Here is a 25,547-nt window from a genome sequence, read left to right as displayed (position 1 = left end):
TTTTGAAGATGCATTCATTCATATATTTTAATCAATTAGTTTTTACATCTTTTGATCTTCAGGAATCTTAGAGAAGAAACATTAAAAGATATTTGCAAACGAAAGAAATTATAATTCATTTTGCATACTGAAATAGTTACTGCCCGACATTATCCTTTTTAGAAAGAAATTATCGACCCCGAGTTGAACGTAGTAAATGTATAACGTACCAAAGCCGATTTTTTCAAATGACGAATCACACTGCTTAGGACAGACATTGATATCACAATATATTATAATATCGAGAAGTTTTATTCTTGAGAAATGTAATCGTGTTCATCTTATCCTGTAGAGATTGTTAGTTATTTATCCTGCGGTATAGATCAATCTTCTTCTTCCATGTCCCTTCCGGATTTCCCACGGTAAACGAAACCATGATTAATGTTAGAAAGTATATATTGCGAATAGTATTTTCAAATGAGATCTAAGATGATATACCAATGATCTATTGCTATACCGAAGTGCTTACTACGAAGGTTGTTATTTCTCAGATCTTTACGGTGTTCTTATCTACACTGATGCTCTACATTTATTTATATTCATATATAGTATATACGCGCGAAAAAATCGATCGTTCTATGTACATAGACATTCAAAATAATCGAGCTCGTCAATGTCAACAATAAATCTTTACAAATGTTCTGTACAGAATTTATTAACTTTGGTGATGTTTAGTAGGAATAAAACTGTTTTCATTTTTCCTACGATTCTAATTTGTTTAGTACAAAATTTAACACCATCCGTTTTACTTTACACATTTATTTGTCTTCAATCTGAACGTAGAAATTATATTTTATTGTCAAAGGAAATGAAAATTTTACAATTTTCTCGATCTATTTAAAATAAATCTAATTACTGATGTTACTTAGGAGAACAGTATTAGTACATAACAATAACGACGTTAATCCCTACACAGTTTTCTAGATTATTACAGCGCAAAAGTCGATGGGTGCTTCATATTCCAACGAATACAATAGTACATAATATACGTATATCCTATAATGACGTTAATCATTATTTCATACTAGTTTCTGCAATATTTTTCGACAATATAAGAAAGTATTAAGGTAATCTTAACTGTATACATGAAGACTATTACAGATTCATGTTCGATTTCGTTGACCCTATTCTCTATTACCTAATTTTTATTTGATTTTGTGATTTGTTAACAATGTATCCGAAAATTATTACATATATAAATCCTAAACCTTTTCGAATAGTTACGATTGCCACAATAACTAAAATTTAAGGATAAAATTGGACCGAGAGATGACTGTAATGTCAAGAATTAAATGATGGGAGTGTTATGTATACGTAATTTTTTAAACTTAATACCGAATACAAGTAACGTTTTGTATAGCGGAAAAAAGTATGTAAACATGAAAAATATTATAGACTTATTAAAGAGTGCCTTGTTATATCTCTGTTATCACGCATTGATTAAAAGAATCTCGTTTTACAAAAGCACTGTTTGAAATTCCACGGAATCGCACGGCTACAATGATTTTCTACCGGTACCATCGGCGTACGATGATGTACCTTTTTTTTATTACGTTTTTCGAAAATGTACGATGCTTATGATCTAAACAACTAGAATCGTTACGGATATTTTTGTATCGGAGTAACGCTCGGGGAGGAGAAGATTACATTTACAATATTTATTAATTACCATAAGACTTACCATACTAACAGTACGATTAGACACGGCGACGATTGCTACTTTGTACATTTATGTAATAAGTCTTGGACGGTGGTGCTGTTCACAGACATGTAATTTTATATCGAACTTTGTAACCATTGTAGATATTTTGTGTAATGTATTTTTTATTGATATTTATTAAAAACACATTTTGATACTACATTAACGGAATTCATCTTGGAATTCCTCTTACTAGTGTTCCATAATGCAGACCAATAAAGTCTCAAAGTTATTTTCATTTCTTTATACGCATTTACCTTCTTTCAAGAAATCCTCTTGCACCATAAAATTCCTCTTCCAACGTAAAATTAATATGAAGTTATAAACTGAAATAGTTTTTTGGAAAATACTATAGGACATTATTTGTAGTTGACGATTATAACTAAAAATTCTGTATGAACCATTTTTCACTAGCGTCGATAGTTTTACTTCGTTTTATGAAAGACAATTTTCATTAAAATTCCATAAAGTGGGGCCGGATTAGAATTTGAATTCGAAGCTTATGCCGCTAGGTGGCGAATAGCTAATCGACGTAACTCACGCGCAGTCTCGCAGATCCGTCCAGTAAGATAAAGCCAGTACGAGAATACAGTGAGGACAGTAACTATGCTTTACAGGTTATATTTATTTAATTTCACTTAAAAAGCAGTAAAGGTATTGAAATAAGTGGAGAAACAAATAAAATGTCACAACAAGCCGCGCTAGTACAGACTACTAGCGCAGGTTCTGACATGACACCTGTGCTCGGTAGTATACAGTCAATCGGACCTAATACACAGACAACGTCTACTGTACCGAATATACAAAGTGGTAACACAGGAGTACAAATAATACAGCCGCAGACACAGTCTCAACAAACGCAATTCGTATCGCAACCTCCGAAACAGCAGCCGGTACAACAATCAGCGGCTCAACAGCAACAGCAGCAGCAGCAGCAGTCACAACAACAGCAAAGTTCCTTCAATGATTTTCCACAGGTACATTTCAAAAATAAACTTAATTTTCTTTCATTCTCCGTGTTGTTTCAATTACAGTTTTTGACTAAAACGCGATTACAAGATCTCGTGAAAGAGGTAGATCCTACGGAACAGTTGGACGAAGAGGTTGAGGAAATGCTGTTGCAGTTGGCAGATGATTTTGTAGAAACGACTGTGAATGCAGCATGTTTGTTAGCTAAACACCGTCATGCAAATACTGTGGAAGTAAAGGATGTACAACTGCACTTGGGTAAACTATAATTAATCTGGAAAATCATTTGATGAAATGTATCTAGATGTGTACTTAGATGGATTGTTTCATATTTTAGAAAGAAATTGGAATATGTGGATTCCTGGCTTTGGCACAGATGAAGTACGCCCGTATAAACGTGCAACAGTCACAGAGGCTCATAAACAAAGATTGGCACTTATACGAAAATCAATCAAAAAATATTAGTCTTCCTGTACATTTCAGTCTACGTTATTACTTTTTATAATCATTAACTGACAATTCTTTTATATTTACACAATAGTTTATATATATGTAATTAATACTTTTCAATGGAGAATTATAAATCATATATAATTTTTTCAATATACATAAAAAGAATTGAACAAACAAAAAATGCGATTAATGAAGAAAGTTACTCGAATCTAATGTGAATAATTATTATTAGATAATTGCGATACTATGTATATAAATATATGTATGAAAATATTTTGCAGTTTTCATTATATATCACATGAGATAATTTCCGTTACTTTATAAGTTTTATGCAATTTCATTTGAAGAAACGAAAATTTCTGTTAAGATAAGTATTTATTATAGCATATTGCAAGGAATAAAGTTTCTATATGCGGGAACAGAAAATTGGAATTTAGAAATATTTCAAACAGACCGTGTAATATTTGCGACATACTTTAACCTGAAATAGAAGCGTGCGATATAGAATAAATTCTAAATCGCACGATATTATGAGTTTAACACGTTAAAACGTAGGAATTCTATAAAGAGCAATTATTTGGGCATTATCCAATTCTAATTCCAATTATAATATTGTAACAAACGTAGAATATTCGGATCGCGGATATTGGTAGAACGATAAGGTAAGCTAAAGGAGAACTAATATAGACGAATATAAAGTAATCAATAAAATTAATACTAAACATTGCTAGAGGCTAGAAGCAATTTAATATAGCGCTTAGTTTGATCCTATAAGTGAAAAGATTATATTTGAATATGACTTCGTTTGACTTACGGGATTTAAAAAATAAATCTTCATCCAAGTTTCGTGAGTATAACGAGCACGCGAAGCACGCGAAGCACTGCTTGAAAGATGGGACCGTAAACAAACGTTAGTTCCACGCTGCTCAATGAAACTTCTAATTTAACTTACGCTGCGATGACTAATTTCACATCAATACTTATAACAGCAGGAAGATTCTGTTACTAATGACACAAATAACAATTCAAACGACAAATGAACTTTGTGTGGAAACGTAACGTACGTTGAGGTTCACAAATGATTTTGACGGAAGGTGAGTAAGCATCGTAATCCTACGCAGCATGATTTCACCTCATCATAAAATTAATTCTTACGTCATTAGATTTTATCTTATATTATATATCGAAATAAAATTGTATTAAACATAACCCTCGTTGTCATTTTCGCATGAGTATCAATGATCCTTGTTGAATTAAAAATGTTGACACAATGTCACGATTTTCCTATCGAAATTCTAATGGTCGTGGTGTATTGTTCGCAGACTTCTGCTGAAGCAACTGTCCGTCGCAATGCCGGGTAAAATAAAAGTGAAAATACTGGCAGGTCGCAACCTGCCAGTCATGGATCGTTCTGGCGATACCACGGATGCGTACGTTGAATTAAAATTTGGCAATACAACATTTAAAACGGATGTATGTAGGAAATCGCTGAATCCCCAATGGAACTCGGAATGGTACAGATTCGAGGTAGACGATTCCGAGTTGCAAGATGAACCACTACAGATTCGATTGATGGACCACGATACTTATTCCGCGAACGACGCGATAGGCAAAGTTTATATAAATTTGAATCCTTTATTGTTACCGGGTGTGCCACCCACTGTGAAAAATATCTGGACCCTGGAGGCTGCTCTGAATACCAATACCGGGTCTCAGAGTGGTACGTGTTTAATCTTTATACCAGACAATATTGAAGCAAGCTCAACAGTTAGTCTCTTCCAGGTTCTGTCATGACTGGATGGATACCAGTGTATGACACGATGCATGGAATCCGTGGTGAAGTCAATATCATTGTTAAAGTTGAACTCTTCTCAGATTTTAACAAATTCAGACAATCCTCTTGCGGAGTACAATTTTTTTATTGTAACTATACGAAACATCAATGGAACGTTGCATTCGCTTTTATACCTGGTGTACAAAATAATGTTTTCCTTTTAGCGCCAAATATACCTTACGGATATCATACTCAAACTATACATGGATTCGTAGAAGAGCTAGTTGTCAGCGACGATCCTGAATATAAATGGATTGATAAGATAAGGACGCCGAGGGCCTCGAATGAGGCAAGGCAAACATTATTTTTTAAACTGAGCGGTGAAGTGCAAAGGAAGATTGGTCTGAAGGCCTTAGATCTCGGTGGAAACGCAGTTATTGGGTAAATCATATATAATGCTCAAAGATATTAATAGAAAGCGATTGTTATACTATATCTTCGTAATTAGGTACTTACAAAATTTTGACCTGGAAGGTGAATCTGGTATCGTGGCTAGAGGTATAGGTACTGCTGTTACCCTTGTAAAACTGCAAGATACGTTAAATGTTCTGTCTGACAATATAGAAGAGTAAGTGCATTAAGTATTTATTGCGTTGCATTTAGTGTAATTTGTCCTAGGCGAGTTTTCCATTAATTCTCTCCTACACTTTACGTTCTTGTACTTTAAAGTAAGTGCTTCCCTTATAACATCAGTAATGCTGAATATATTAAGGTTTTGTGTTGTGAATTACAATGCTGTTTATTTAATCTGATTAATGAAGTTTACTTTGTCGCATAATTTTGTTTGTAAAATAGAATTCTTTTATATTGCTCGTCATTAATTAAATGCATGTAAGAAATGTTTGAATATTATTTATATAAACACAGGAGTATTTAGTACCGTTTTCTTTGATCTTACAAATAATTTATGCACTAATATGCATTTATTGTTCTATTTCCAAACGGCTCAAAGTTCGATGCGTTTGTGTACAAAATGCAAAACAATTGACAATAATGTGTCATTTACAATTGAACATTGACGCAAGTGCATTAGATCTTATTTCTATACAGTGGGTGTCCTATTTCTCCGATAGCGTTACTTTAAAAGTAAATAAATAAATAAACGTTATATAAATAATAGGCGATTTGTCTCTATATCTCGCTTACGTATAATTTAGTACTTACTTTGATAAAAGGGAACTCCGTTCGCCAGTGCAAAGAAAGACTATAAAGAATTATCTCTTTTTCGAATTTTCTAACCAGAGTATCATTTTTCTAGGACACTCGGTATGTAGACGCTAGATCGAGGTCTGATGCGCGTGCATTAAAAAGCCAGGAAGAAGTGTGCGTAGAAAACGGGACACTGGAATTTACTAGGTATGCCACACGCGCATCCAACTTTGATCGTTAATGATACGAATGATTGAATCAATACCCGATGAAATTCAAAACACTCGAACTAATTAGGTCTTTTTCTCTTTATCCACCTGCATGGCTACGTAGGGCATTATTTTCACAGCACAAAACACAAAGGGAACGCACAGGACTCGATGAGAGTATGCCGATGTATACCGTCACTCCTACGCACATGTCCGATCCTGTTTTCGCAGGAATCACGCGCATAAGGGACAACCTTCCGCATCATTCAAAAGTCTGCCGAAGTCCTCGGAGAACCATAAAAAAGTTTGAATGTCCGTGCCGCGAGTTAGGTGTCGTCAAGTCGAATGAAACTTCGACGGATAGTCTGAAAAGAGCTATGGTCTCTTACCCGACTTTGACCGAGTCGGTTGTACAAGACGCGTCTGTGAGAATGATGTTGGCTCTAGAAGACGAAAGGGGCGAGAGCAGAAAATATCATAGCGTACGTAGGAATTTAAGAAGGTTGTTCAGCTCGAGCGACTCGGGAAGCAATCCTCGTTTAAGCAGTTCGGCTAGGTCTTCCGTCACGAGCATACAATATCCAACAAAAGAAAAATTATTTAAAGATAATAAAACGACGAGCGGTATTGCTGCTCTTTTGATTAAGTCTATTCATGTTGTTCCTTTGGAAGATCTTACTGAAGACCATGAGACAGGAAGTCTGGAAGTTGTTTCCACAACTAATGCTGAAAACGAAGACGAGTACATCAATCAAGAAGATGAGAAGAATGATCTGGAAGATGAGATTCGTGTCGCAACGCCAAAATCACAAACGAAGAAGGAACACGACTCCTCGTTCGAAGAAAATACACCCAGTTCGAATGGTTTTAGCGATGAGTCTTCGCTCGCTAGTTACAATATCTTGAGCGATTCAAAATTTTCAACGGATGAGGAATTGGATCCAAGATTCGCGAGGAAACTTCGCAGATCCGATACTTACCCCCCGTTGAAGAAAAGAGCGTCACAGATAAAGCCGATACTGAGAACTGATAGCGATACGTGTCCCCTTCACGAATTAAGTACATCACCTCCTCTAGTTAAATGTCTATCAACGAATCAGATATCTACGTTGAATTTAGAATGTGCAGCGAGTTCGAACACTGAGACTAATTTTGCTGAGATTGATAAAAATGCGGACATTTTGCAAGATCATCAAAATGTTGATGACCCTCAAGCTCTCAGTCCTTCAACCACGACAGATACTCCAACGGAACTTGATTCTCCAGTTATCGATACTACAAAAGGAATAATTATTTCTGTTGTCGATTATGAAAAGCAACACGATGGGATTGCAATAGTAGAGGAATATACTTTAACTGATACTGATAATGCGAAAGATGACAAAATATCTTGTGCCGATGATTTTGAAGTATCTGTTTCCGCGTATTCTTTATTGCATTGCGAGAGTGATGCCGAAAGTAAAGACAGGACGACGCACAGATGGAGAGATAGAAGATACCCATCCATGATCGAAGAGGAAGACGAATACACAATGAGAGATTCCTTCAAAGACAAGCAATTTAGTGAAAGACTGGAGGATCGTGATATATTAAAATCGAGTTTATCGGTACAGTCTTTGACATCATTACAACAATATCGACTTCCTGTCGATGCGAAAGGAAATATCAGTAGTAAACTAACTTCGGATACAATGTCTAAAACTTCGTCCAGTGTCGAAAGTTTGTTACAATCTTCAGGAAATGAAATATTCGACGTCGTGCATAAAAATAGGCAACGTCGTATGATGGACTTGATGAGAATAATCGACACGAAAATGATGGTTCATCAGCAACATACCAATAAACCCAGAAGGAAGAAACGAAATAAAAATCCCAAGGAAATACAAAGGAATATACACAATCAGTTCTTAAAGAAACGGACGCACGGCTATAGACATGGAAGACTTATGCGCGTTTCCTCGTTCTCCAAGGATTTCCATTTGAACGAATCCACGCCCACGTTGTTTACACCAGATACCTCTTCCTACAATTCCTCTCTCGAGAGCATAATCACTCACGACACGTTGATTCTGTCACATTTAAGTAAATCAACCGGGTTCGTCACCAAAAGATCTACAGCGGATTCAGGGTCGCGCGAATTCACCGCGAAAGAATTAACACTCGACGCTCGAAGCATTGATTCGTTTAAAGACGATAGCAATGTCATAGAAATGAAGGAACTAAAGATAAACGATACTAACCGTTCATCACCTGCATCTGTAGATCATTCGGTACACGAGAATCATAGCATTTGTAATATAAAAGAAGATCAAGACGAATTAACTAATAGTACTAACACTGCTAATATGACTTACAATTCGTGTGTGTCCCGTCCTTCCCCCGATCGTAGGCAACAAGACGAGGCTTCATTAAGCCCACCTTACCCACTTCCGGTTGTTTCTCCTATGGTCTCAAAAGTATGCCAGTTACCAGCGACCAAGGCCCAACCCACTGCTTCGTTGCATCGGAGATCTAGCGATTCCGATCTGAGCATTACTCCGAAGGGTGAGCTTTTTTTAATTGAATCATACGGAAATGAACTTTCATCATACGAGACATGTAAAATTTTGTTGCATCGGACAGGAAACTCGTTCGGTGCGAATGATAGATCGATGACTGGCTTACTAAAAACTTCGACTGCTATGATAAGGACTATGAATCAGGATGCATTTGATATGTTGGAGTATCCGTTCATCACGATGCAGCAATATCCGCCAGGATTTATTTTGCATCTCGGTAGGCGCATTAACTTTCTATTCCGCTTTAGGCGAAAACGAAATATCGTTGCAAAGTTTAATATTTGTAAAATGTATACCTTGAGACAGGTGGTCTTGTGAGCTCTAGATCGGTAAAACTTTTGGAGAGGATTAGTAACTTGGAAGAACCGGAGAGTCGCGATGCTTGGTGGAAGGAAGTCAGAATGGAAGTTCGTTCGCACGCCAGAGCGTTAGCATGCAACGTGGTTATCGGTTACAAGGAAGAAACTAGCATTTGGTAAGAATTCGAAACAGTGCAATAATCACTGAAGAAGTTTAGAGAGAAACGATGAAAACGACATTGTTATTCTTTTCTAGCGACGACGTCTGCGTGTTGAATGCATACGGCACAGCAGCGGTGATCAATCTTCATAACTCAAGTCAGGATGCGGACAGTGTCTTCATGGGTAAAGGACAATCAGGGTCAGGGGAAACGGAACGCGATAAAGTTCAACAAAGGACAGTACCCGTGAAAGTGGAGAAAAGCGATACGGATATGCCCTTGCCGACTACGGTTCAAACGGGTAAAGTGAGACACACCTCGGAGAGTAGAGATCACGAGGTTCAATATCAGAGTAAATGCAGTCTCTGTCATTTGCCGTACAACGAAGCGAGCGTTCCGTTTCGCGTGAACGTCTCAAAATGTGCAATATGCAAACGCGCCCGGGTACCAGACGTGATGTTCACTACGATAGAATTGCCGGAGAACCTTACGACTACCGGTCGAGGATGTATCATTCAAGCCACTACGTGCAAGGCGAAGAAAGACCTCAGGGGAGAGCTTAATGCCAAGGAGATATCCGATTGCTTGCCATTTTTAGAATACGAACTACATAGTTTATTGTTGAACAAATTAAGAGTCAAGGGAATGAACGCGATATTTGGATTAAAGCTGCAAGTTTCTGTTGGAGAACGATTGATCATTGGTATGGCCGTTGGTACAGCAGTGTTCTTGACCGCGTTACCCACGCCTACTATACCACAAATCGCCTCTGGAAATTCCTGGCACAAGGAGGAACAATTAGCTGAGATTCAGAAGACTTTGGTAGAGACTGTTAAGCAGAACAGGGAATTTTATAAGCTGAAACCTGTTGGGGTAAATAAATCTAATTAATTGCGTTTTTTTATAGGGAGTTATTCAGCGGTTCATCTGTTGCAGGATGTTGAAAATGGACGAGTTACAACTTCGGACACCGACGAATCGGACGATGATTTACCTGACATAGATTTTAGCGTAGGTCCGAGGGACACGTGCGTCTTAGAAGTGGACGACATCGAAGACATGGATAGAATATCGTTATTAATGGACGATAGACCTCCGGAAGATTTTCATGTAGTAAATACTCAAATGATTCCTGGGTTAGACGACTTAGAAATTGTAAGGAATCTACAGATGTTCACGCAAATATCAAGGACGAAAATCCCTGCTGGGCAATTCGCATCGATGCCTTCGAAATATTTTGCCAAATTACTGCAGGTAATTACAGCGATTATTGCTTGTAACAAAGCGTGTTACCATTTCAATAAATATCTATTTTTATCGATTTCTTATTGCAGTCTGTATATTTTAAATTGAGGCGCATGATTCCGTGTGCGTTATGCGATATGCAATTCAAATTGGCACTTCCCGAACCAGATGAAATACAGTTTACCGTAATCGGCATGGCTCTCGGGCTAGGAGATCCCGTGAAAGTGAACAAGTCGTGTAAGAAGAAATTGATAACTCATTCCGCGAGTAAAGACCAAGTTAAGAGATCAGGTAAATCTTTTGATTTATCAATAACTATGTAACGCACTTGAGATATTTAATTGGATATTTCATGCTCAGACGATTCTGACATGATATTTAATCTCGATGTGGATCACGCTGAGCTCTCGTCGGACAATGCATCCAGCAGCAATATGAACACCGCTGTTCTTACCAATACCGTATGGAAGTCTCGACCTCGATCACCATTGCGATCCAAGGTTCACGCAATACATAGACATAAACATGTAAGTATTTAAATAAATTTTCTATGGTAATTAATATTATTATACAGACCTCCACTTAATTGTAATTGATTATTACAGGTGCCTTTAAAGGGAAGATACGGTGTAGATATAACGCCTCTCTCTTATCTACCAGGTGGCCGCATAGAAAGATATCTAGGAAATTTAAATTTCTTCTTCATTCGTGAAAGCACGTCTATCAGAGAAGTTCGTATCTGAAGACATACTTAACAGTTAAATAATAATAAAAATGACTGTTAACTAAAATTATCATATGCAATTTTCTTTTTTCGTAGAACGGTGGTTTAAGCGGGTTTACTCATAGCTTCGTGACAGAGGTCTTAGCGATTGTTCGTGCACACATCACCGCTTTAGGAGGCAACGCGATGGTAGCATTTTTCATGAGCAAATGCGTGCTTCTTCACAGTCCGCATAAGAATCAAGTACGTATAATAAATGACGCACTATTTGATAATATTAATTAATGACAGAGCATAAGAGTGAGAATAAATTTTTAGGGCCAGTGTTTGATAAACGTCGGCGGCGATGTAGTGTCCGTCTCGTATTTCGCGGACGAGAAGCACTGTGGAGCCACAAATTGCTGACCCCAAGCACCGCACTCGGCGCCTCCATAGCTGCACCCGTACTCCGAGAAGCAACGTCGATGGTTCGACTTCTCGTTCATCGACGAGCTACGCTAGCCTCCTGTTACAGCGACAAAACCCATCGCTCTGTGATAGAATTAGAACTTGTAAATAATACAAATCCTTAGCATATAAGTGCAGCGTTGCAATCAGAACGAAATAGACGAGTTTGTATTTCTTGCGAAGAAACGGCTTTCAAAGACGAAGCTCGTGTCACAGAACGCACATACCCCCGGGAGCACAGTTCGACGATTAGGTGCCTTCAGAATTGTACATAGAGTTTGCGGACAAATTTTTTCAATCCACCAACGAAGTAGTGAGTTATTTGTTGCTGCTGTAGGCAAACTGTATAATTCTGAATAAGGTATGATAATTTCTTTCTCAAGCGTAACATCCGAGTTCCGAGACAGCTTCGTGTATAGCGATCGATGTTAATGCGAGTATGTAAATGTTTTGCTCACGGCCAGCGAGTGAAATCGGTGTCGACGGCCCGTGAAGAATAAATCTGCCGGTAAAGGTTGAACAAGTTGTTTCTAATTCTGTAGATATTGGAATAACAAAAAATTGTACAAGCGCTATCCGCTGCGATGAACAAGCGTTCGAATTATCTCGCGACTTTCCGTCTCTTTCAAGAATACGTTTCCTCAGGTATCCGAGCTGAGTAACATATAACGAGAATTAGATCGTTCGGTAAAGTACTCCTTACGAAGTGTCATGCACATTTGGATCGTTATGCATGCGTTTATAAATCCTTTACGTCCTATCGTTATCTATCCATTTGAAATTAATTTCAATAAACGCTTAACACGCGAAATCTACGCCACGCAGTGAATGTGCATTGTAAAATGAGTTTGCGTTTTATTTTTACACTCCTTCTCTGTTACAGTGTGATTGAATAAAATTATTTTCTATTTCAATCTTTCATAAAGCTTTTATATTGAAACAACACGAAGTCATTAAGGGAACGAACATGATCGATATAATTTTTACTTTTTTCTTATGATTATAACATTATTCCATGACGCTGAATGCCTGTAAATTCGCAGGATGAAATTTAAAAGGAAATTCTGCTTCTTCAGATAAAAATCTAAATTAGTGTTCAGTAATCCAGGTTGTTGCTGCTTTCACTATAGAATTTATTTGCAAAGGATAGGAGAGGAGGAATCTCTTTTTTTTTAAAGCAGATATCTAGAAGAATGAAGAAGCCGCGCTAATAATATGTGGCAATTCTAATTAGACATTCGATAACGAGGGGAAACGCAAGTAGAATCATTTTGAAATGGATCTGCAAATATGTTTTTTACAGACGTCATCCGCCACGACGTTTAACGACGTCTTCCGAAGCGCAGAAAAACGTGGTCGACGTCCTGCCGCTTAACGCCACTGTCTAGTAACGGGAGGCTCTCGTGAAAACCTGTAAATTACAATATCGTTTTAAAAAGGCATCCTTGTCTTGTTGGGAAGTAAAGTTTAAAATTACTAACAGAACATCTGAAGTTGTAATTAATTTTCCAATTGTTAAAAAGAACGAACGAATGTTTCTTGTAAATTATTTTTTAACGTTGTACCCGTTATGTGATTCTCCTTGTCGTCGATGTAGCTTTCCATTTCTGAGCCCAGTTCGTATATCCTGGACAGAGCGGCGCAAACTTTGCGGATCCTGGGAGGAAGATCGTCCAGGAAGCCGGGGTTGCATTGCGACGGCAAAGCCGCCGACGCGTTGTTGCAGAACATTGCCATGGTCGTCATCGATAAGAGGATCACGATTGTTGAGCCCATCATTCTTAAAAAGAAAACACAAAACATTTTTTTACATTACCTTTCCCTCGTATATCGTCGACAAACTCTGTAAATGCTGTTTCAGTCATTATTCGACACTTTGGCACTACCCTTTTTCAAAGTTATAATCCGAGTAACAGAAGAAGGAGTTAAACTCGGACAATTCGATACGAAGAATTGTAGGAACTTCTACGGAACGAAATTATTTGTCAGTCCTGCAGAAGGAAACCCGCAGTTTCCTTGTTAATTAATGACACGTCCTTAATGCGTTTTTAAAATTTCTAGCTGACCTCAGGAACTGGGTTGGACGCCTGCTACGTAAAACGTTCAAAAAAATAAAATGCGAGAGAAATAAATATACATGGCCATTTTTTTAAAAACCAGTGGGTAAAACGATTAAAATCGACTCATCCAATCTTTATTTAAAAACGGATCTCGGATATTGCATAATTTGCAAAAATTCTAGTTGATATCGTAAATAAAAATCGATGTCCTTTGCTTCATGGAATTTCCAAGCAAACAAAATAATTCACGGAAATAATTAAATACGAAAAGTTCAAATATACATGACCGTATTCGAAGTTCTAAGAAACTACGCGTAAAATCGAGAGGAATCAAATTGTAGGTAAAACGATTAGAAGCCGGTCATTCAATCTTCGTTCAAAGACGGATCTAGGATATTGCGTAATTCACAAAATTTCTGGTTGACATCGCAAATAAAAGTCAATGTCCTTCGTAGAACGTGCAGACAAAATAATACTTGAAGTAATACGAGGGAAGAAATGTACACGAGGATCGAAAATGTAAGAAAAATATGTGTAAAGTCGAGGGGAACCGGGTTGTAGATAAAATGATTGGAAGTCAGTTGTCTAGCCTTTGTTGAAAAACGAAAGCCCGGGTATTGCGTTACAGGCGGACGAAGCCGGAATATCGAGAGATGGAGAAGGACGGATCCGAATGTGATCCCAGAAGCGAGCTCAAAGTCGGGAAATCGTATTACCAAGGCTACGTGACTGGAATGTTTAATAGTTTTCCGTCTGTTCCGACTAAATATAACGCGGACACGTTGTAGGAGTTAAATCGACGTCGAAGGTGCTGTCACGAAAATTCTCGGGAATGCAACCTGTTGGATAAGATACAAAGAGAATTGTTCTTTCTATTTTACTTTCAACCCACTTGCATTATACATCGTTGACCATAAATAGAATCAAACTGAAAATAACATTTCATAGATTAATTCCTACGATGCTCAATGTTTTCATACGATTAATATAATAATATAAATAGCTTATGAACTTTGCGAATTATTAATGTCGTTTGAGTCGTAAGATCCAAAAGATTAAAACGTGTAATAAAAAGGTGTGTCCAATATTTGAAGCAATGAACTTTTAGGAAGAATGACAATTACAGAGGAGTAAGGTTTTTAAAATTGTTCTACCTATTTTCATCAGTCATTAGGAATTTTTAGCGCATAATTTCTAATATTCTAATACATGATTTTAGCATTTCTTTATCGAACTGTACATGATTTGCAATTGTCTAATATCCTTGAAATTGACATTACTTCAACTTCAAAATATTTTTAAGTCATGTATTAAAAATTATGCAAGAATAATTCTGTCATTGTTACATCCACATTTTTCCATAGATAAAATCGAAGTTCTGTCATTCGACATAAGAACTTAAATAAGAAGTGTTTTATTAGTGTAATAATAACTAATAATTGTTAAAATTTCCATGCTTTGTCATTGTTTTTATGTAAGGGTTCATAGAACCCTAAGGAATCGTCTAGACCGCAAGAATTTACTAGTGTGCATATGAGCTGAAATTATTAGATGCCTCGTCCGAATTCAAGCGATCTTAAATCTTTGATAAGAGACGGCAAACCGGAAGTAATAAAAGGACCCTCAAGACCATTTTCGTGGTCTGATCTAGTGCGTTCCGTAATAAACCACGTAGAGGATGACGAGGCTTGTAAATAATTCGGCACCCCATCAGTAATTAATCGGATAGAACTGTCCCGGTGACGTTGTACAGACAACTACCCTGCGGCGATACGAAGACACATAGCGATATCTCAATAAAACGTTATCTCGTTAATCGTAACATTCTAAAATGACCGAGCCATAAAACGTTGTTAATCGTCCCGCAAACGTTCATAGAATCGTAATGCTTTAAGTAGCGTCGCGTCGCAGAGGAGGAATAGTTCGTTTTCGAACGTAATTACATAAAGGACAGTTCCATTAGCGCGATGTGGTTTTTATAAATTTCAATTTGCTTGTTCAACTTCACGGTCCGTTTCCGAGCTCGTAAACCTGTCAAATGTTACTTTTATAACCGGCTTCGATAATTGCACTTACGCTTAATTCGATTGGCGAAACGGTAAGAAACAGGTACGTAGAATCCGTCGCTATAAATCGGAACGTCCATTTCCGAATTGGAAATTATAGCATAACGAATGAATCATTGTACCATAAATGTGGCTGAATATTTATGAAGAATTATTGATTGATTATTTTATTTAATTAATATATTAAACGGCGATATCGATTTTACGAGTGACCGTCGTTCGGAGATTCCAACTCACGTTCCGAAACGTAATTTAATTCGATTAAGAATTAACGTATCAATAGATTCCTTGGCAGGACCTTCGAACTTTCGACTGTCGCAACCAGGGAAAACAAGATCTTGTTTGTCTTTTAAACAGTACGTGGTGTTCCAGGATCGAGTATGATTAAATTCGTGGGAATCGAAGGAACTATCGTGACGGAACTATGTAAATCTCGAGCGAACATCTCGCCTGAAGATCGATCAAGAACCCGAAGAGATATCGGGCCCGTGAGGCTCTCAGAGGAAATGAATGTCAGTTCTTAATCGAGTTTGTATCTGAAATACCGCTACTACGCGTTGAGAGTGGGATGATCGGAACAAAGCGGGTCACAATTGAAGTGAAGGATTAAAAAGGAGGATTTAACTTTGACGCTCTTTGGCGGAATGCTAACTAGATTGCTGTTAGACTAGAAAATGAATTATTTGTAATGTCAATTTAGAACATGCAATCTAAATAGAAATTCCTTTTATACATTATAAATTAAATTCACCTTTCATACATTTTGGGCATTCAATGCAGTTTTGATAGATACAAGGGTTTTATAAATGCATCAAATCTAATTATAGGCAATTGATCGCTGAGTGGATGAAAATTGTATTAATTAATCGGTTAAATTGAATACCATTTTCTAGTTTGCAACTATTTAATTAACTCCCGGATGTAATCCCGAGTAATGGCCAAAAAGGAAACAGACTTCATAAGAGATAGTACTAATATAACGTTTAATAAGGAATTATAAGCTTAAATCGTCAAGCTCGGAAGTTTTGATCGTTATAATGTAAAAGTTTGCGGTGGATACAAGCTTCCGATGAAATTGAATTTTGAATCTCCGCCACATACAATATGCTTGTCCTATTATAAAACGAAACTCGTACTACGAAGTTATAATTCGTACGCCACTACGATAGAGTCGTGTAGCGATGTAAAAGTTTGCGGTGGATACAAGCTTCCGATGAAATTGAATTTTGAATCTCCGCCACATACAATATGCTTGTCCTATTATAAAACGAAACTCGTACTACGAAGTTATAATTCGTACGCCACTACGATAGAGTCGTGTAGCGAAAGTATGAAATAATTTTTAGAATCTCTATTGTAAGGATCCTACATGCCGTTGAATATGTCGAAGATTCACTCGAATGGAATTCGGTGAGTATAGGATTTTTCTCAGAAGTACAATTGTACCTGCTACGAGATAAATCAATAATTCGTTTAATACCTCTTCTACCATGGAGAAAAGAATTTTTTTTGTCAGAGTACAAAGAATGAAGAATAAGAATTTTTATCAGGGTTGAAAAGAACGCATTTCTGAATGATTTTGACTTATCCTGTGGATATGGCATGGATACAGACATGCACAATTGTACCCAATACGAAATAAATGAATAATTCGTTTAATACTTTAGATAACATGCATAAAGGAGTTTTTTTGTCAGAGTATGAAGAATGAGGAATAAGAATTTTTATCAGGGTAAAAAGGAACGCATTTCTGAATGATTTTGAATTATGTAGGATGGGTGCAGGCACGTAATTGTACCCAATACGAAATAAATGAATAATTCCTTTAATATCTTTGGTATCATGGAGAAAATAATTTTTTTTGTCAGAACAAAAAGAATGAGAAATAAGAATTTTTATCGGGGGAGGAAGGAACGCGTTTCGGAATGATTTGAAATTGTGCTAGTGTGTGAAGGATGCATACACGCGGGGAGATATATTGGAATTTCTTTCGACCGACAAATATTTCGCAACTGTGCGCGACATTTGCGTTTCCTACAAGGACGTAACATCTGTCCTGCGTCGCAAACCATTCTCGCGGGAACGAAACTTCATTGCCAACCAAAATTAATGTTTACGCGCGGCGAAGCTCATTTTTTATCTGTCATTTAAAATGATTCCGCGCATTCTCGACGATAGCGAGTTTGCAAGTAATCGGTGTATTATTATCGCGTGCGCTCGAAAGTTCATGACGTTAGAACTGAAAGCGGAAGGATGCGGTTAATAAAAAAACTTCTGGGAAATCACGGACGACAGATTAATAAGCCGACTCGTGGACTTGATTAAAAAGTAGTTCGTAAGTCGACTTAAAGAATTCATTAAAAAGGTTAATGAAAGTTTGATGCTGAAACGTGACTGTGAATCCACATGCAACAAGTAACGTTCATTAAGATTCCTTCGGCTGTGCCCTTCAACGGTCGTCAAAAGTTTCTTTTAAAATCGTTTCTATTCGATCTGCAATCCTCTGATTTAATCGAACGGAAATATAACATTTTTCGAACAACAGACGATTCGTCGTGACTCCTCAATTAAACTTCCTTTTACATTTTGCAAATCTCTATCAAAACTTATAAAAATCGTCTACTTCTTAATTACACAAACATCAATTGAGAGTCGAATTGAAAATTCTTTACACAGGCGAGTCAAATATCTCCAATATGGAATCATTATTATTCACGATTGTTATCAGCCAGTTAAACGGGAACGGAACGAAGTAAAACGTATCTGGATTAATGTTAACCTGTTGCCGATCGGTGGAGATGCTGCGGAGATGCCGAAAGGGTGTAGTCGTTCCAAGAAACGTGACGGGGGATGCTTCCTGATTTCACTGTGGACACTCGGGGGTGGCGAACGCGGGTCGAAACAGCGGCGTTATGCTTGCGTAAGATCGAAGGGTACGGTGATAGTGGCGAGATCCGTGAGGGATCAGCCCTTAAATACGCGCCGCATCCACGGCCATGCGCCGTTTTAACGGGGTGAGATGGCACGCATATCACACCCTCTCATCCCGCGGTTGACGTACATTTTCAATTTTCCCTTGGACACATCGAATAAAAATTTCATGAAAACGTCCGTGTGTACGGTTGCGCAACACGTCCCGGGTCCTCTTATATTTTTTTCCCTCCGTCTACAAGCAGCCCGTCCGTTTTCTTGCTCGAACGCGCAGGCAGACGAGATTTCATGTTTTTCCAACGGCACAGTTGCTCGGAACGAGGGAAGTTTCGAACCAGGGGGGAACCTTATCAGTTCTTGATTAACTCTGCCTACACTTTTTGCCGGTTCGCTCCAACGGGTCTTCTTCGAATTAACTCCGGAACGACACCGTGGCGGAGTCGCCATGCAAAATCAAAATCCTTTCTACGAAATTGTCTCGAAGCACTCGTGTTTCTGAGTCCGCGAATTTAATTACGCTTAAGGGATGGATGTGTGTAATGTCGTGGAAAAAAAAATGTCCGAAGTTAATGCAGTCATTGCTATGTATATGTATAAGTAGAAAATGTAGACGATAACTAAATATAGGATAATGTTTGGAAATGGCATATCTTTACTCAATTTCCGATGATGGACAATAGAATTCTAATGCAATTATTCAACAATATTCCGTAAATTTATCCAAATGTATGCCGTGGAGGAAAGGGAAAATCGAATAAAATTTAAATTATTCTATTCATCGTTTTATGATTACCCTGTAATTCGTTAGGCATTCACAGTTTATCGTCTCGTTCATGTCATCGATAAATGGCTTCATCGTCTCGAATTAAGTACACAGTAAGCAGTGGAATAATACGAGGCAAACTTTTACTGTAAATGGCCCAGGCGTCGGTGTAGAAGGAGAAATATGTGACACAGTGAACACATTCTTTTATAGTAAACGGGCAATTAATCGAGGGATTAAAATGCTTTCACGGTTCCGTGTGAAAATACGTGTTCTTTCATAATTTTCCGTCGCGTTAGGTGGTCAAAGAGAGGTTCGAATAAAAGAACGAAGGGACCGCCGAAGCAAAAAATGCAGGATTAGCTCTGTCGGATCAAAGGGGAATCGGATTTTTTTAAAGTTTACACGACCTGAACTTTGACGTAAAATCGTAACACACTCTTGTTCTTCTGGGAGAACGATACATGAAAAAGCACAAAGAATAATATTTGTAGCAACTAATCGAACTTCACGTATTTCTCTACATAAGAATTTGCATATTTTATATTTTTACAAAAGCGTTTTCTATGTAAATGGCAGATCGACCGAGAAGTGAAAATTAAACATAAATAAAATAATAAGAAATGCGCTGCAATTAAAGTTCTCCGACCTCAGATGTTTTGTTAATAAGCTGGATTTTAAGTCAACTATATTTCTCATTTTAATTAAATACGGTGACCCCAGGTTCAAGATCCGTCCAGGAAGTATGTGAATCAAATGACTATATCGCTTTTAACGTGGCAGGGATTTTGAACATAACAGCTGTATAATACGTTTCGACGCAGTGTCAGTGTCGATCACGATTTTACACAGTCGCGAACCTCGTAGAATGCCCCGCAATGAGCGTTTCATTCTGATTCAAATAAAACTATTTCTTCGAGACCTGTTTGCTCATTTTAAGCCGGACACTTGTCAAACGCGTTTGTTTAAATTGTGCCAAGTTTAAACAATCATTCTCGACCTCTTGTAATGTAACAATTGTATAACAACTACGCGGCAAATAAAGAAGAACGTGTACCGCTATAAATTCAATGGGAATTAATCTGTGTTCACCGTGTTATTCAATTACCCGAGCAACCGTTAATTACGCGTCCACTTCGTTATAAACCCAAGCCGTGTTTAATTAAACAAATATTCGGGTACGTCCGCAGAATATTGTTACATATTTTAATTATCCATTTCATTGTTGTCACCTCTACATCGCCTTTTTATATTTTATTCAAAAGTCACACGAACACTCGTACGCAGATAAAAAAATATTGAATCTATTTTTCTTAAGCGAGTTTGTTGTAACAATTTTAATTTGCGGTCTAACGATAAAGTCTCGGGTCAGACGTCTCCGATTGCTTCGAGGGACGTGTCAGGATCCTTATTTTCGACTGACCTACAATTCGCCGGAGCTCCATCAAAATCCGAGGGTGGAGGATTCTGCGATTAGAAAAGGTATCGGTCCAGCTTACGTACAATATATCCGGGCCAAAGTAATGTTTGCTCGAAAGGGACACGGTTTATCTGTTTACTTTGCCCGCCGGGCTCGTCGTTTTATGGTTCTAGTAATTTTGCTAATTTCGGCTCGTACCTAAGGACGATTCTGCATAATGAAATTATCGAATCTACCATTTTATTTTGTCATGTTTAAATAATTTCTGTGTGTTTAGTGTTCATTGTGACCTTCTGCTCGATCATTTCTTCACGATTCTGATTCACAGTAACTAACGACGGGGTGGATCATTTTTGAAAGTGGAGTGTGACTATCGGCCATGTCTCACATTTCGAGGAAAATGAATTTTCAGTCGTTAACGACTATGCCAAAGAATTTACAAGCTACCGATGGCACAGGTAAATATTTTTAAAGCCTGCAATGAATCTTTGCGATGCGGAAAAGAGCCACCGAAGGTCTCGCGGAACCCAGGTGTTTGTTCAAGACGACTGTCACACTGAACCGTTCTACTAATTGTAAGCGTCTTATCAGTAATCAAGTTCCAAGATTTTAACACGATTAACAATGGGCGGGGTCTAGCGTCTGTTCTCTCTGTGAATTTCGTTGCTGAAGAGATTCACATTAGCTGCAATTATCCGACGCAGCTGCCGCGCTTCCAGCTACCGAGCTTGCGAGGGTGCGATTGTAAATAAAATTATAATAGGAGGGTAGGTGACTTCTTTCTGAATGGTTAAACGGAAACCAGGAGATATCCACCATAGGGATTTACCGCGAAATGCATAACCGAATATCGTTTAAATATCGTCGTCGGGAAAATTGTGATCGCTTTCAAACGATACACGTCATTCGAGAAAAAAAAAAAGGAAAAACAGAAACACGCGGGTGGGTGATGCGTTAAAGGGAAATTACTATGAACACGGGGTACCGATGACTCGCAATGAATTATTCATCGGCAAAGCTAAAAAATATCGGCAAAGGCACTATTCCCTTCGCGGGACCTGTCAATATTCATGAAACGCGGCCACACAGCATAACGCAGATTACACAGGTGAACTTTACCTAAACACAACTACGATTCGTTTTCTGTAAAATAAACATTAAACATTGCATATTAAAGACGCGACATTATTCTATTTAACTTGTAAAATAATCGCACGATTGGAAAGTCTGTCCTAAATATGATTTCGACTGATATAATATTATTATACGTACGTTTCATTTAATTTTGAAAATAAACGGGAAAGGAAATACTGAGGGTAATCAAAAATAGCTCGGTACAATGTTCTTTAACCTTTTGACTCCGAATACGATCGATAAGATGATTAACTTTTATTGTATGCGCATAGCCCGCTGCGATTTAAAAACGAATTGATTAAGATCAAACCTTGAAAAACGACGTCGTCTTGTTTTCGCGACGAGTGAGACATCGTTTTATTTCTTTCTCGTAGATTACATTGTCAACCCACATCACATACCCTGTCCGAAGTACGACGAGGCGTACAAGGAGTCATTGTCGAACCCAGAGAAGTTTTGGGGAGACGCCGCGAAATGCGTGGATTGGAGCAAACCCTGGAAGAAGGTGTTGGACAATACCAAGCAACCGTTCACCAAATGGTGAGCTGGACTCAGAGTTTAATTATAACATTCGAATTGATCTATTGAATAATTAATATTTCATCGATATTTTAAGACAGAGATATCTTTCCTTCTTTTTTTCAATAGGTTCGTCGGTGGAGAATTAAACGCCTGTTACAACGCGGTGGATCGGCACGTCCTCGCTGGGAATGGAAACAAAATAGCGTTGATCCACGACAGTCCGCAGACGTCGTCGATCCAACGAGTGACTTACAACGAGCTATTGGAAAAGTCGTCGCTCTTAGCCGGCGCGTTGGCGGACCTCGGCGTCCGTAAAGGCGACATAGTCGTCATTTACATGCCGCTAATCCCGGAAACCATAATGGCGATTCTGGCAATCACTCGTCTAGGGGCAGTACATTCGATTGTGTTTGGCGGTAAATACGTCGAGAATACCTAAACGAGTTGACCTAAACTAATTCTTTAAAACGTATTCGTATTATGTTATTCAACGGTGGAACTTCAACTTTGTCCCGAACCGAAACATTGGGAATATAATTTGGATTGCTCGGTTTTAGGATACGCTGCGAACGAGCTGGCGTCTAGAATAAATCACGCGAGGCCGAAGGTGATAATAGCTGCGAGCTGCGGTCTGGAACCGGGCAAAGTTATCCAGTACGATACTTCTGCTTGTGTATTCAATAAAATGGAAATTTTCCACGATCGCGTTAACGTAATTTCGAACCAGGTACACGGGTATGGTGAATAAGGCTATGGACATCATTTCCGTAGAGAAACCTCGATGCATCGTGTTTCAAAGGAGAAACATTTGGCAAAGTCCGCTTCTGGAGGATCAACTCGACTGGGACGACGTGATCCAAAGGTCGAAACCGCATCCTTGCCAGCCGGTCGAAGCGAACGAGCCTCTGTATATCCTCTATACCTCGGGAACGACAGGTAATCCAACTATCGTTTCTCTGCTATTGAATATATCATTCTTTGGAAAATTTATTGTCACTAAATATAAAAATATAGTTTATTAAAATTCGATTTTCCTTTTGCGTAGATTCATGCCACGACTAATTTAAGAACTGTTTCTATTCAATGTTTACGTGCCATTATCCCGGCGAAACTCGTTACCATTCCGTAAATTTCGCTTCTCTCAAAACTTTGCCTGCCGCATATGCATTTACGCGAACAGAAAAACCCGCGTATAGGTACGTAGGTATTACACGTGGTAAAAGTCATTACGGCGTTAAATTAGAAGTCACGCATCTACCTACTTTTAATTGCATAACTTCGAAAACAAATGGTAACGATTATGACGCATTGCACGGATGAATGGAAACGTCGGGAATGCTATATATGTATACATGCTTAAGCGTACGAGACGATCGAGCGCGTAAACATCAGATCGGTAAAAGTCATTAGGGTGTTAAATTAGAAGTCACGCATCTAATACCTACTTTTAATTGCATAACTTCGAAAACAAATGGTAACGATTATGACGTATGAATGGAAACGTCGGGAATGCTATATATGTATACATGCTTAAGCGTACGAGACGATCGAGCGCGTAAACGTGAGGATGGAATAAACGATGAATCAGAATTTTTACTTTGTTAAGGCCAGCCGAAAGGAATTGTGAGGACGATCGGTGGACATTTGGTCTCTGTTTGCTGGACGATGAAAACGGTTTACGGTATGGATAAGGACTCGGTCTGGTGGGTGGCATCGGACATGGGCTGGGTCGTTGGTCACTCTTACATTTGTTACGGGCCCCTTGTCTACGGTGCCACGAGCGTGATGTACGAAGGGAAACCTAGCAGGACACCCGATGCTGCTCAATATTTCAGGTTCTATCCTTCGACCTATCACCTATATGTATAATTACTTTACTCCGGGTTTTATGCATTTATAAACACATTGTGTCTGCAGAAAATATAAACGCTGCAAATATGTACATATGTATGTAAATACGTATTATTTTTTAAATATGTTTCGTAAATACATGCAATCTATTATTAATTATAGTCGCGCCGGTTTCCGTAATTGCTGCTGATTAGAATTTCTACGCGGCGATCACACATTAAAAAATTCTCGTTTTTTTTTTTCAGGGTAATCGATCAACATAGTGTAAACGCATTGTTCTGCGTTCCCACTGCGCTCCGTGTGATAAGGCGAGCTGATCCAGACTTATCTTTGGGCGGCAAATACTCCACGAAGTCGTAAGTTAATTACAAATATTGATAGAATATAATTTTTTATATCTTTTATTCTACGCTTTGCTTCTACTTCAATTTCAATTAATCTTATCTTCTCTCCGCTTATTTGTATGAAAATATGCCAGAGGTGGGGAACCTTTTTACTATTAGAGGCCACATTTAAATTAGGCATTAATAAAGAAGGCCGGTATAATTTTGTATATTTCATTGTTGGTATTTTTATTTGTTTAAGTTTAAGCGTATATATATTCAACCAGATCTTTAAATAAATTTTGAATAAACATATTTAAATATCACTTGAAATAAAAATAATATCAGTAGAAGTATTTTTAAATAAATTTATTATGTTATAAAGAAATACAATAGAAAAATAATTTTAAACTCCGATAAACAATTTAAGTTAGTGAGATATTTGCACTTATTCCTCGTTTGAAAGTAATTGAATATTTGGATCAAGCTTCGTAATGCGCACGGAGGCCGTACGTTTCCTACCTCTGGTAGTGTATGCAATAAAGTACTTGTGTGTTTCTTACATCGTGATTATCAAGTTTCCATCTGAATTCAATATTCCAGTTAATGAATCGAGCTATTAAGGATGTATAGGCTATACACTTAAACAATGCTTATTATAAATTCCTATTACTATTGAAAAGCTACCTGC

General features: G+C 37.9%; 4 protein-coding genes and 1 long non-coding RNA gene across 12 annotated transcripts in view; 4 read left to right on the top strand and 1 right to left on the bottom strand.

Annotated features, from left to right (window-relative positions):
• The first annotated feature begins 16 nt into the window (after positions 1-16).
• Taf12 (TATA-box binding protein associated factor 12) lies at positions 17-3,274 on the top strand. Its single transcript, XM_018037386.2, has 3 exons — positions 17-2,715; positions 2,773-2,965; positions 3,045-3,274. The coding sequence occupies exons 1-3, from the start codon at positions 2,422-2,424 to the stop codon at positions 3,170-3,172; spliced, it is 615 nt and encodes a 204-aa protein (XP_017892875.1). The 5' UTR covers positions 17-2,421; the 3' UTR covers positions 3,173-3,274.
• A 192-nt stretch (positions 3,275-3,466) lies between these two features.
• LOC108632675 (C2 domain-containing protein 5) lies at positions 3,467-12,632 on the top strand. 2 transcript variants are annotated; one of them, XM_026819848.1, is made up of 16 exons: positions 3,830-4,070; positions 4,150-4,254; positions 4,483-4,880; positions 4,943-5,083; positions 5,159-5,375; positions 5,443-5,562; positions 6,477-8,896; positions 8,975-9,127; positions 9,217-9,385; positions 9,466-10,243; positions 10,307-10,624; positions 10,705-10,906; positions 10,976-11,142; positions 11,221-11,346; positions 11,436-11,582; positions 11,658-12,632. In XM_026819848.1, the coding sequence occupies exons 3-16, from the start codon at positions 4,511-4,513 to the stop codon at positions 11,742-11,744; spliced, it is 5,415 nt and encodes a 1,804-aa protein (XP_026675649.1). In that variant the 5' UTR covers positions 3,830-4,070; positions 4,150-4,254; positions 4,483-4,510; the 3' UTR covers positions 11,745-12,632. The 2 variants fall into 2 exon arrangements, with proteins under 2 accessions (XP_026675650.1, XP_026675649.1); XM_026819849.1 differs by lacking the exons at positions 3,830-4,070; positions 4,150-4,254 and adding an exon at positions 3,467-3,822.
• Positions 12,633-12,895: 263 nt separating this feature from the next.
• On the bottom strand, positions 12,896-19,065 carry Ms (neuropeptide receptor myosuppressin). Its single transcript, XM_018037387.2, has 3 exons — positions 18,692-19,065; positions 13,352-13,566; positions 12,896-13,197 (listed from the first exon to the last, which is right to left on the bottom strand). The coding sequence occupies exons 2-3, from the start codon at positions 13,563-13,565 to the stop codon at positions 13,109-13,111; spliced, it is 303 nt and encodes a 100-aa protein (XP_017892876.1). The 5' UTR covers position 13,566; positions 18,692-19,065; the 3' UTR covers positions 12,896-13,108.
• On the top strand, positions 14,012-16,807 carry LOC113463818 (uncharacterized). The gene is made up of 2 exons (XR_003388648.1): positions 14,012-15,955; positions 16,285-16,807. It is a non-coding gene; the product is annotated as an uncharacterized LOC113463818 (long non-coding RNA).
• A 639-nt stretch (positions 19,066-19,704) lies between the features above and the next one.
• LOC108632705 (acyl-CoA synthetase short-chain family member 3, mitochondrial) overlaps positions 19,705-25,547 on the top strand; it is a 9,526-nt gene continuing 3,683 nt past the window's right edge. Inside the window, exons 1-9 of one of the 7 annotated variants that reach the window (XM_026819853.1) lie at positions 19,705-19,719; positions 20,968-21,088; positions 21,304-21,484; positions 22,535-22,700; positions 22,809-23,098; positions 23,240-23,336; positions 23,410-23,618; positions 24,289-24,517; positions 24,779-24,889. In XM_026819853.1, coding sequence (XP_026675654.1) covers positions 21,406-21,484; positions 22,535-22,700; positions 22,809-23,098; positions 23,240-23,336; positions 23,410-23,618; positions 24,289-24,517; positions 24,779-24,889 — 1,181 coding nt within the window. In that variant the 5' untranslated portion in view covers positions 19,705-19,719; positions 20,968-21,088; positions 21,304-21,405. Of the gene's footprint in view, positions 19,720-19,744; positions 21,089-21,303; positions 21,485-22,534; positions 22,701-22,808; positions 23,099-23,239; positions 23,337-23,409; positions 23,619-24,288; positions 24,518-24,778; positions 24,890-25,547 lie in introns of those variants that run through there. The other 6 variants (XM_026819854.1, XM_026819851.1, XM_026819852.1 and 3 more) reach the window with 6 other exon arrangements.

Source organism: Ceratina calcarata, unplaced genomic scaffold (genome assembly GCF_001652005.2).
Source record: "Ceratina calcarata isolate Rehan_Ccalc_2016 unplaced genomic scaffold, ASM165200v1 scaffold165.2, whole genome shotgun sequence".
NCBI lineage: Eukaryota > Metazoa > Arthropoda > Insecta > Hymenoptera > Apidae > Ceratina > Ceratina calcarata.
This window is presented reverse-complemented; position numbering and strand designations above follow the sequence as displayed.

Bases quoted from the DNA above. Each gene is read 5' to 3' on its own strand.
- Taf12 (XM_018037386.2), top strand. From the start codon at position 2,422: ATGTCACAACAAGCCGCGCTAGTACAGACTACTAGCGCAGGTTCTGAC. The intron at 2,716-2,772 runs GTACATTTCAAA...TTTCAATTACAG, and splicing joins CCTTCAATGATTTTCCACAG to TTTTTGACTAAAACGCGATT. The intron at 2,966-3,044 runs GTAAACTATAAT...TTCATATTTTAG, and splicing joins GGATGTACAACTGCACTTGG to AAAGAAATTGGAATATGTGG.
- LOC108632675 (XM_026819849.1), top strand. From the start codon at position 4,511: ATGCCGGGTAAAATAAAAGTGAAAATACTGGCAGGTCGCAACCTGCCA. The intron at 4,881-4,942 runs GTACGTGTTTAA...AGTCTCTTCCAG, and splicing joins CAATACCGGGTCTCAGAGTG to GTTCTGTCATGACTGGATGG. The intron at 10,244-10,306 runs GTAAATAAATCT...CATCTGTTGCAG, and splicing joins ATAAGCTGAAACCTGTTGGG to GATGTTGAAAATGGACGAGT.
- Ms (XM_018037387.2), bottom strand. From the start codon at position 13,565: ATGATGGGCTCAACAATCGTGATCCTCTTATCGATGACGACCATGGCA. The intron at 13,198-13,351 runs GTACAACGTTAA...TGTAATTTACAG, and splicing joins CAAGGAGAATCACATAACGG to GTTTTCACGAGAGCCTCCCG.